Consider the following 12,782-nt stretch of genomic DNA (forward strand, 5'->3'; position numbering starts at 1 on the left):
CCATAGGCCCCTATAGGACCCCATAGAACCCCATAGGACCCCATTGACCCCCCATAGGCCCCCATAGAGCCCCATAGGACCCCATAGACCCCCATAGGACCCCATAGAGCCCCATAGAGCCCCATAGGACCCCATAGGCCCCAATAGAGCCCCATAGGAACCAATGGGACCCCCATAGGACCCCATAGAACCCAATGGGACCCCATAGAGCCCCATAGAGCCCCATAGAGCCCCATAGGACCCCCATAGGACCCCATTGACCCTCCATAGACCCATATAGAGCCCCATAGAACCCCCATAGAACCCCATAGAACCCCATAGGACCCCCATAGAGCCCCATAGAACCCCATAGACCCCCATTGACCCCCCATAGAACCCAATGGGACCTCATAGGCACCCATAGGGCCCCATAGGACCCCATAGGCCCCCATAGAGCCCCATAGAGCCCCATAGGACCCCATAGGCCCCAATAGAGCCCCATAGGAACCAATGGGACCCCCCATAGAGCCCCATAGACCCCCATAGGCCCCCATAGAGCCCCATAGAGCCCCATAGACCCCCCAAGGACCCCCATAGAGCCCCATAGGACCCCATAGAGCCCCCCATAGACCTTTATAGGAGCCCAATAGAGCCCCATAGAGCCCCATAGGACCCCATAGAACCCCCATAGACCCCCATAGAACCCCATAGGACCCCCATAGGACCCTATAGGACCCCATAGACCCCCCATAGGCCCCCATAGAGCCCCATAGAGCCCCATAGGCCCCCATAGACCCCCATAGAACCCCATAGGACCCCAATAGAACCCCATAGACCCCCCATAGAACCCCATAGAGCCCCATAGAGCCCCATAGAGCCCCATAGAGCCCCATAGACCCCCCATAGGCCCCTATAGGACCCCAATAGAGCCCCATAGGATTCAATGGGACCCCATAGGATCCCATAGGGCCCCATAGAGCCCCATAGAACCCCATAGAGCCCCATAGAGCCCCATAGACCCCCCATAGGCCCCTATAGGACCCCAATAGAGCCCCATAGGATTCAATGGGACCCCATAGGACCCCATAGAGACCCCATAGAGCCCCATAGACCCCCCATAGAGCCCCATAGAGACCCCATAGACCCCCCATAGAGCCCCATAGAGCCCCATAGAGCCCCATAGGACCCCCATAGAGACCCATAGAGCCCCATAGACCCCCATAGGCCCCCATAGATCCCCAACAGAGCCCCATAGGAACCAATGGGACCCCATAGGACCCCATAGAGCCTCATAGACCCCCATAGAACCCCATAGAGCCCCATAGGACCCCCATAGGCCCCTATAGAGCCCTATAGGACCCCCATAGACCCCCATAGAGCCCCATAGGAACCAATGGGACCCCATAGGAAACAATGGGAGCCCATAGAGCCCTATAGAGCCCCATAGAGCCCCCATAGGACCCTATAGGGCCCTATAGGCCCCCATAGGACCCTATAGGCCCCCATAGAGCCTCATAGACCCCAATAGAGCCCCATAGAGCCCCATAGAACCCAATGGGCCCCTATAGAACCCCATAGACCCCCATAGAGCCCCATAGGACCCCCATAGGACCCCATAGAACCCCATAGACCCCCCATAGAGCCCCATAGGCCCCAATAGGCCCCACATAGGCCCCCATAGAACCCAATGGGACCCCATAGAGCCCCATAGGACCCCATAGACCCCCATAGAGCCCCATAGAGCCCCATAGGCCCCCATAGGCCCCAATAGGCCCCAATAGGCCGCAATGGGGGGGGGGGGCTCTTTTAACCCCTATTTCCCCCCCCTTTATCCCCTCCCCCCCCCCCATAACCGACCCGGTAACCCCCCACTTCCTCTTCCGGTTCACTTCCGGGTGTTTATTACCGTTTCCGGTTCCGATCGAGGCTTATTTCCGCTTCCGGTCTCCCCCCCCCCCCTTATAGAGGGAGATCCGTCCGCCTCGGCGGTCGCGGCCGAATGGAGGCCGGAGAACGGAGGTCGGGAGGGCCCTTCCGGGAGGCGGGGCTTGCGGCGTGACGGACGGCGGAGGAGCCAATCAGAGCGGAGGAAGCTCGCCGTGCGACCCGGTACGCCCAATGGGAGGTGAGGGGGAGGGGAGATGGGCGTGGCTTGAGGGGAAGGGGTAATAGGGATTGGCTGGTGGCGAAAGGGGGCGGGGAAAGGGGCGGGGCTTGAGGCGAATGGAGCGAGGGGATTGGCTGGAGGAGACCCCATTAGACCCCATAAGACCCCATAGGACCCCATTAAACCCCATAAGACCCCATAGGACCCCATTAAACCCCATAGGACCCCATAGGACCCCATAGGACCCCATAGAGACCCCATAAGACCCCATTAAACCCCATAGCACCCCATAGGTCCCCATTAAACCCCATAAGACCCCATAGGACCCCATAAGACCCCATTAAACCCCATAGGACCCCATAGGACCCCATTAAACCTTATAGGACCCCATAGAGACCCCACAAGGACCCCATTAAACCCCATAGGACCCCATAGAGACCCCATAGGCCCCCATAAGACCCCATAAGACCCCATAGGACCCCATTAAACCCCATAGGACCCCATAGGACCCCATAGGACCCCATAGAGACCGCATTAAACTCCATAGGACCCCATAGGACCACATAGGACCCCATTAAACCCCATAGGACACCATATAGACCCCATAGAAACCCCATAAGACCCAATGAGGTCCCATTGTTTCCTATGGGGTCCCATTGGGTCCTATTGGGATCCTATGGGGTCTTATGGGGTCTCTATGGGGTTCTATGGGGTCCTATAGGGTCTCTATGGGGTCTTATGGGTCTCTATGGGGTCTCTATTGGGTCCTATGGGGTCCAATGGGGTCTTATGGGGTCCTATGGGGTCTCTATGGGGTCTTATGGGGTCTCTATGGGGTCCTATGGGGTCCTATGGGGTCTATGGGATCCTATGGGGCTCTATGGGGTCTCTATGGGATCCTATAGGGTCCTATGGGGTCTTATGGGGTCCTATGGGGTCCTATGGGGTCTCTATAGGGTCCTATGGGGTCCTATGGGATCTTATAGGGGTCCTATAGGGTCCTATGGGGTCTCTATGGGGTCTCTATGGGTCTCTATGGGGTCTCTATGGGGTCCTATGGGGTCCTATAGAATCCTATGGGGTCTTATGGGGTCTTATGGTGTCCTATGGGGTCCTATAGGGTCCTATGGGGTCCAATGGGGTCTTATGGGGTCCTATGGGGTCTATGGGGTCTCTATGGGGTCCTATAGGGTCTCTATGGGGTCTTATGGGTCTCTATGGGTTCCTATAGGGTCTAATGGGGTCTTATGGGGTCTCTATGGGTCTCTATGGGGTCTCTATGGGGTCCTATGGGTGCTTATCGGGTCCTATGGGGTCCTATAGGGTCCTATGGGGTCTCTATGGGGTCCTATGGGGTCCTATGGGGTCCTATGGGGTCTTATGGGGTCCTATAGGGTCCTATGGGGTCCTATAGGGTTCTATGGGGCCCAATGGGGTCTCTATGGGGTCTCTATGGGGTCTCTATGGGGTCCTATGGGGTCTCTATGGGGTCTCTATGGGGTCCTATGGGGTCTTATGGGGTCCAATGGGGGCTTATGGGATCCAATGGGGTCCATAGACCCCATAGGATCCCATTAAACCCTATAAGACCCCATAGGACCCCATTAAACCCCATAAGACCCCATTAAACCCCATAGGCCCCCATAGGCCCCCATAGGACCCCATAGGACCCCATTCAACCCCATAAGACCCCATAGAGACCCCATAAGACCCCATTAAACCCCATAGGACCCCATAAGACCCCATAGGACCCCATTAAACCACATAAGACCCCATTAAGCCTTATTAGACCCCATAAGGACCCCATAGGACCCCATTAAACCCTATAGGACCCCATTAAACCCCATAGGACCCCATAAGACCCCATTAAACCCCATAGGACCCCATAATACCCCATTAGACCCTATAGGACCCCATAAGACCCCATAGGACCCCATAGGACCCCATTAAACCCCATAAGACCCCATAAGACCTTATAGGACCCCATAGGACTCCATTAAACCCCATAAGCCCCCATAGGACCCCATAGGACCCCATAAGACCCTATAGGACCCCATTAAACCTTATAAGAACCCATAGGACCCCATAAGACCCCATAGGACCCCATAGGACCCCATTAAACCCCATAAGACCCCATAGGACCCCATAGAGACCCCATAGGATCCCATTAAGCCCTATTAGACCCCATAAGGACCCCATAGGACCCCATAGGACCCCATAGGACCCCATTAAACCCCATAGGACCCCATTAAACCCCATAGGACCCCATAGGCCCCCATAGGACCCCATAGGACCCTATAGGACCCCATTAAACCCCATAGGACCCCATAGGACCCCATTAAACCCCATAAGACCCCACAGAGACCCCATTAAACCCTATAGGACCCCATTGGACCCCATAGGACCCCATAGAGACCCCATAGAACCCTATAGGACCCCATAAGACCCCATAGGACCCCATAAGACCCCATAGGACCCCATTAAACCCCATAGGACCCCATTAAACCCCATAGGCCCCCATAGGCCCCCATTGACTTTACACTACAGCGCCCCCTGGCGGCCGCTTGTGTTATTACACCCCCCCCCTCCCTCTCAGTCCTCCAGCCGCCATCTTGGCCCCCCCCCCCCCCCCCTCGGCCTTCTCTTCCGGTCCCGAACCGGAAGTGACGAGTCGGAGGCGATCCAAGATGGCGACGGGCGAGCTGCGAGAGCTCCGGCTCCATTTGAGCTCCAAAATGGCCGCCGTCAAACGGCTCCTTCAATTCAAGACCCTCGGTGAGGCTTAATGAGCTGCTAATGAAGGGCTTCATTAGCATATATGCTAATTAAAGGGGGTATTTATGGAGATATATGCTAATGAAGGCTCGGTTACAGGCAGGCCTGAGCTGGCCGAGGTAGGCCGCAAGATGGCGGACGTCGCGCTCCTATTGGACGAGCTGGAGGCGTATGTTAATGAGCAGGCCTCATTAGCATATGCGTTGCGGGTGAGTTCATTTGCATAGCGGTTCATTTGCATAGAGACTCATTTGCATATCGGGGAGCCCCATAGGATATAATGGGACCCCATAAGACCCTATAGGACCCTATAAGACCCCATAGACCCCATAGAGACCCCATAAGACCCCATAGGACCCCATAGAGACCCCATAGACCCCATAGAGACCCCATAGGACCCCATAGAGACCCCATAGGGCCCCATAAGACCCCATAGAACCCATAGACCCCATAGAGTCCCCATAGACCCCATAGGACCCCATAGACCCCATTGGGCCCCATAAGACCCCATAGGGACCCCATAAGAGCCCATAGAGACCCCATAGACCCCATAAGACCCCATAGAGACCTTATAGGACCCTATAGACCCCATAGAGACCCCATAGAGACCCCATTAGACCCCATAGAGACCCCATAGAGACCCTATAGACCCCATAAGTCCTTATAGAGACCCCATAGGGCCCCATAGAGTCCCCATAGACCCCATAGAGACCCTATAGGACCCCATAGAGCCCCATAGAGACCCCATAGACCCCATAGAGACCCTATAGGACCCCATAGACCCCATAAGACCCTATAGACCCCATAGAGACCCCTTTAGACCCCATAAGACCCCATAGAGACCCCATAGACCCCATAGGATCCCATAGAGACCCCATAAGACCTCATAGAGACCCCATAGACCCCATAGACCCCATAGAGACCCCATAGGACCCCATAAGACCCCATAGGACCCTATAGGACCCCATAAGACCCTATAAGACCCCATAGACCCCATAGAGACACCATAGAGCCCCATAGAGACCCTATAGGATCCCATAAGATCCCATAGACCCCATAGGACCCCATAGGACCCCATAAGACCCCATAGACACCATAGAGACCCTATAGGACCCCATAAACCCCATAGAGACTCTATAGGACCCCATAGACCCCATAGAGACTCTATAGGACCCCATAGACCCCATAAAACCCTATAGACCCCATAGACCCTATAGACCCCATAGAACCCTATAAGACCCTATAGACACCATAGGACCCTATAAGATCCCATAGAGTTCCATAGGACCCCAATGGAACCCTATAGGATCCAATAGGAACCCATAGACCCCATAGAGACCCCATAGGACCCCATTGGACCCCATAGACCCCATAGGCTCCATAGACCCCATAGAGACCCCATAGAGCCCCATAGAGACCCCATAGGACCCCATAGAGACCCCATAAGACCCCATAGAGACCCCATAGGGCCCCATAGAGTCCCCATAGACCCCATAGACCCATAGAGTCCCATATAGACCCTATAGGACCCCATAGACCCCATAGAGCCCCATAGAGACCCATAGGACCCCATAAGACCCCATAAGACTCCATAGACCCCATAGAGACCCCATAGGTCCCCATAAGACCCCATAGCGACCCCATAGAGCCCCATAGAGACCCCATAGACCCCATAGACCCCATAGAGACCCCATAGAGACCCCATAGGACCCCATAGGACCCCATAAGACCCCATAGAGACCCCATAGAGACCCTATAGGACCCCATAGACCCCATAGAGACCCCATAGGTCCCCATAAGACCCCATAGCGACCCCATAGAACCCCATAGAGACCCTATAGGACCCCATAGACCCCATAGGACCCTATAGACCCCATAGAGACCCCATAGGACCCCATAGGACCCCATAGATACCCCATAGAGACCCTATAGGACCCCATAGACCCCATAGGACCCCATAGACTCCATAGGACCCCATAAGACCCTATAGGACCCCATAGACCCCATAGAGACCCTATAGGACCCCATAGGACCCCATACGGACCGCATAGACCCTATAAGACCCTATAGACCCCATAGAGACCCTATAAGACCCCATAGAGACCCATAGAGACCCATAGAGACCCCATAAGACCCTATAGACCTCATAGAGACCCCATAGGACCCCATAGACCCCATAGCGACCCCATAGGACCCCATAGAGACCCATAGCGACCCCATAGGACTCCATAGAGACCCCATAGACCCCATAAGGCCCCATAGGACCCCATAGACCCTATAAGACCCCAGAGAGACCCCATAGACCCCATAGGGTACCATAGGACCCCATAGAGACCCCATAGACCCCATAGAACCCAATAGGACCCCATAGACCCCATAGAAGCCTCATAGACCCCATAGGACCGCATAAGACCCCATAGAGACCCCATAAGACCCTATAGACCCCATAGACCCCATAGACCCTATAAGACCCTATAGACCCCATAGAGACTTCATAGGGCCCCATAGACCCCATAAGTCCCCATAGAGACCCCATAGAGACCCATGGAGACCCATAGAGACCCCATAAGACCCTATAGACGTCATAGAGACCCCATAAGACCCCATAGACCCCATAGCGACCCCATAGACCCTATAGACCCTATAGGACCCCATAGAGACCCCATAGACCCCATAGACCCCATAGCGACCCCATAGACCCTATAGACCCTATAGGACCCCATAGAGATCCCATAGACCCCATAGGACCCCATAGACCCCATAAGACCCTATAGACTCCATAGAGACCCCATAGAGACCTCATAGGATCCTATAGAGACCCCATAGAGACCCTATAAGACCCTATAGGACCCCATAAGACCCCATGGAGACTCCATACAGACCCTATAGGACCCCATAGACCCCATAGGACCCTATAGACCCCATAGAGACCCCATAGAGACCCATAGAGACCCATAGAGACCCCATAAGACCCTATAGACCTCATAGAGACCCCATAGACCCCATAGAGACCCTATAGGACCCCATAGGACTCCATAGAGACCCCATAGACCCCATAAGGCCCCATAGGACCCCATAGACCCTATAAGACCCCAGAGAGACCCCATAGACCCCATAGGGTACCATAGGACCCCATAGAGACCCCATAGACCCCATAGAACCCAATAGGACCCCATAGACCCCATAGAAGCCTCATAGACCCCATAGGACCGCATAAGACCCCATAGAGACCCCATAAGACCCTATAGACCCCATAGACCCCATAGACCCTATAAGACCCTATAGACCCCATAGAGACTTCATAGGGCCCCATAGACCCCATAAGTCCCCATAGAGACCCCATAGAGACCCATGGAGACCCATAGAGACCCCATAAGACCCTATAGACGTCATAGAGACCCCATAAGACCCCATAGACCCCATAGCGACCCCATAGACCCTATAGACCCTATAGGACCCCATAGAGACCCCATAGACCCCATAGACCCCATAGCGACCCCATAGACCCTATAGACCCTATAGGACCCCATAGAGATCCCATAGACCCCATAGGACCCCATAGACCCCATAAGACCCTATAGACTCCATAGAGACCCCATAGAGACCTCATAGGATCCTATAGAGACCCCATAGAGACCCTATAAGACCCTATAGGACCCCATAAGACCCCATGGAGACTCCATACAGACCCTATAGGACCCCATAGACCCCATAGGACCCTATAGACCCCATAGAGACCCCATAGAGACCCATAGAGACCCATAGAGACCCCATAAGACCCTATAGACCTCATAGAGACCCCATAGACCCCATAGAGACCCTATAGGACCCCATAGGACCCCATAGAGACCCCATAGAGACCCCATAGATCCCATAGAGACCCTATAGGACCCCATAGGACCCCATAGAGACCCTATAGACCCCATAGGGCCCCATAGACCCCATAGGATTCTATAGAGACCCCATAGAGCCCCATAAGACCCCATAGACCCCATAGAGACCCCATAGAACCCATAGGATCTTATAGAGGCCCCATCGAGCCCCATAGAGACCCTATCGTATCCCATAGACCCCATAAGACCCTATAGGCCCCATAGGACCCCATAGCGACCCCATAGGACCCCATAGAGACCCATAGAGACCCATAGAGACCCCATAGCTGCCCCATAGGACCCTATAGACCCCATAGAGACACCATAGAGCCTATAAGACCCCATAGAGACCCCATAGAGACCCCATAGGACCCCATTGGACCCCATAGGACCCTATAGACCCCATAAGACCCCATAGAGACCCCATAGACCCCATAGAGACCCTATAGGACCCCATAGGACCCCATAGACCCCATAGGACCCCATAGACCCCATAAGACCCTATAGACCCCATAGAGACCCTATAAGACCCCATAGACCCTATAAGACCCCAGAGAGACCCCATAGACCCCATAGGGTACCATAGGACCCCATAGAGACCCCATAGACCCCATAGAACCCAATAGGACCCCATAGACCCCATAGAAGCCTCATAGACCCCATAGGACCGCATAAGACCCCATAGAGACCCCATAAGACCCTATAGACCCCATAGACCCCATAGGACCCCATAGACCCCATAGACCCTATAAGACCCTATAGACCCCATAGAGACTTCATAGGGCCCCATAGACCCCATAAGTCCCCATAGAGACCCCATAGAGACCCATAGAGACCCCATAAGACCCTATAGACGTCATAGAGACCCCATAAGACCCCATAGACCCCATAGCGACCCCATAGACCCTATAGACCCTATAGGACCCCATAGAGACCCCATAGACCCCATAGGACCCCATAGACCCCATAGACCCCATAAGACCCCATAGAGACCTTATAGGACCCTATAGACCCCATAGAGACCTTATAGGACCCTATAGACCCCATAGAGCCCCATAGAGACCCCATAGGACCCCATACGGACCCCATAGAGCCCCATAGAGACCCTATAAGACCCCATAGGACCCCATAGACCCCATAGACCCCATAAGACCCTATAAGACCCCATAAGACCCCATTAACTTCCCTATAGGAAGTGAGGAAGCGCATGGAAGCCCTCCAGGCCGACGCTATGCAAATGAGCCTCATGAATATGCGCGTCGTTAACGAGCCCAAGCCGGCCAAGCAGCCAATGAGAGACGAGAAGCTGGTCAAGGACGTCGCCCTAATTAGCATAGAGGAATTCCAAGCCGTACCCAGGTAATTTGCATATTCATCACCTCCTCGTTTGAATATTCATGATCTCATTAGCATATCGGGCCCTATTGACTTTAATCGGGCTCCATTGACTTTAATGGGGTCCCATTGACCTTAATGGGGTCCCATTGACTTTAATGGGGCCCCATTGACTTTAATGGGGCCCATTGACTTTAATGGGGCCCTATTGACTTTAATGGGGCCCATTGACTTTAATGGGGCCCTATTGACTTTAATGGGGCCCTATTGACTTTAATGGGCCCATTGACTTTAATGGGGCCCTATTGACTTTAATGGGGCCCCATTGACTTTAATGGGGCCCCATTGACTTTAATGGGGCCCATTGACTTTAATGGGGCCCTATTGACTTTAATGGGGCCCTATTGAGTTTAATGGGGTCCTATTGACTTTAATGGGGCCCTATTGACTTTAATGGGGTCCTATTGACTTTAATGGGCCCATTGACTTTAATGGGGCCCCATTGACTTTAATGGGGCCCTATTGACTTTAATGGGGCCCTATTGACTTTAATGGGGCCCTATTGACTTTAATGGGGCCCTATTGATTTTAATGGGGCCCCATTGATTTTAATGGGGCCCTATTGACTTTAATGGAGCCCTATTGACTTTAATGGGGCCCCATTGACATTAATGGGGTCCTATTGACTATAATGGGGCCCTATGGATCTTAATGGGGCCCCATAGAGATCCCATAGGACCCCATAGGGCCCCATAGGACCCCATAGAGACCCCATAGAGACCCCATAGAGACCCCATAAGACCCCATAGGGCTTCATTGGACCCCATAGGACCCCATAGGACCCCATAGGACCCCATAGAACCCCATAGAGACCCCATATACCCCATAGGACCCCATAGACCCCATAAGACCCCATAGAGACCCCATAAGACCCCATAGAACCCCATAGAGACCCCATAGAGACCCCATAGAGACCTCATAGAGACCCTATAGACCCCATAGAGACCCCATACAGCCCCATAGAGCTTCATAGAGACCCCGTAGGACTCTATAGAGACCCCATAGGGACCCCATAGAGACCCCATAGACCCCTTAGACCCTATAGAGACCGTATAGACCCCATAGAGACCCTATAGGACCCCATAAGACCCCATAAGACCCCATAGAGACCCCATAAGACCCTATAGGACCCCATAGAGACCCCATAGGATCCTATAGATCCCATAGGACCCCATAGAGACCCCATAGGACCCCATAGAGACCCCATAAGACCTTATAGGACCCCATAGATCCCATAGAACCCCATAGAGACCCCACAGGACCCCATAAGACCCCATAGGACCCCATAAGACCCCATAAGACCCTATAGGACCCCATAGAGACCCCATAAGACCCCATAGAGACCCATAGAGAGCCATAGAGACCCCATAGGACCCCATAGAGACCCCATAGAGACCCCATAGGGCCCCATTGGACCACATAGAGACCCCATAGAGCCCCATAGAGACCCCATAGGACCCAATGGGACCCTATAGGATCCAATAGGACCCCATAGGACCCCATAGAGCCCTATAGGACCCCATAGACCCTATAGAGACCCCATAGGACCCCATAGAGACCCCATAGGACCCAATGGGACCCTATAGGATCCAATAGGAACCCATAGGACCCCATAGAGCCCTATAGGACTCCATGGAGACCCCATAGGACCCCATAGTGATCCCATAGAGCCCCATAGAGCCCCATGGAGACCCCATAGGACCCCATAGTATCCCATAGACCCCATAGATTCCATAGAGACCCCATAGAGACCCCATAGGACCCCATAAGACCCCATAAGACCCCATAGAACCCCATAGAGACCCCATAGGACCCCATTGACCCCATAAGTCCCCATAGAGACCCCATAACACCCCATAGGGCCTCATTGGGACCCCATAAGACCCCATAGAGACCCCATAGGGCATAATAGGACCCCATAGACCCCATAGGATTCCATAGACCCCATAGAGACCCCATAGGACCCCATAGAACCCCATAAAGACCCCATAAGACCCCATAGACCCCATAGAACCCCATAGAGACCCCATAGGACCCCATAGAGACCCCATAGACCCCATAAGACCCTATAGGACCCTATAGGACCCCATAGAGACTCCATAGGATCCCATAGAGACCCCATAGGACCCCATTAGATCTCATAGAGACCCAATAGGACCCCATAGAGACCCCATAGGACCCCATAGAGACCCCATAGACCCCATAGGACCCCATGGTGACCCCATAAGACCCCATAAGACCCTATAGGACCCGATAAGACCCCATAGATCCCATAGGACCCCATAGAGCCCCATAGGACCCCATAGACCCCATAGAGACCCATAGAGACCCACTAGACCCTATAAGACCCCGTAAGACCCCATAGAGACCCCATAGGACCCCATAGAGACCCCATAGACCCCACGTAGACCCTATAGGACCCCATAGACCCCATAGAGACCCATAGAGACCCCATAAGACCCTATAGGGCCCCATTAGACCCCATAGAACCCCATAGGGCCCCATAGAGACCCGATAGAGCCCCATAGAACCTATAGACAACCCATAAGACCCCATAAGACCCCATAAGTCCCCATAGAGACCCCATAAGACCCCATAGACCCCATAGGATCCCATAGACCCTATAGAGACCCCATAGGACCCCATAGAGATCC

General features: G+C 53.8%; 1 protein-coding gene across 3 annotated transcripts in view; it reads left to right on the forward strand.

Moving 5' to 3' along the window:
• Positions 1 to 1,954: 1,954 nt before the first annotated feature.
• The window catches only part of SKA1 (spindle and kinetochore associated complex subunit 1), a 30,863-nt gene continuing 20,035 nt past the window's right edge, over positions 1,955 to 12,782 (forward strand). For 2 of the 3 annotated variants that reach the window (XM_072359674.1, XM_072359673.1), the window contains exons 1-4: positions 2,002 to 2,088; positions 4,683 to 4,861; positions 4,961 to 5,070; positions 9,926 to 10,092. In XM_072359674.1, the coding sequence (XP_072215775.1) occupies positions 4,774 to 4,861; positions 4,961 to 5,070; positions 9,926 to 10,092 (365 nt within the window). In that variant the 5' untranslated portion in view covers positions 2,002 to 2,088; positions 4,683 to 4,773. Of the gene's footprint in view, positions 2,089 to 4,682; positions 4,862 to 4,960; positions 5,071 to 9,925; positions 10,093 to 12,782 lie in introns of all 3 variants that reach the window. The other variant, XM_072359675.1, reaches the window with a different exon arrangement.

Source organism: Excalfactoria chinensis, chromosome Z (assembly GCF_039878825.1).
Source record: "Excalfactoria chinensis isolate bCotChi1 chromosome Z, bCotChi1.hap2, whole genome shotgun sequence".
Classification (NCBI taxonomy): domain Eukaryota; kingdom Metazoa; phylum Chordata; class Aves; order Galliformes; family Phasianidae; genus Excalfactoria; species Excalfactoria chinensis.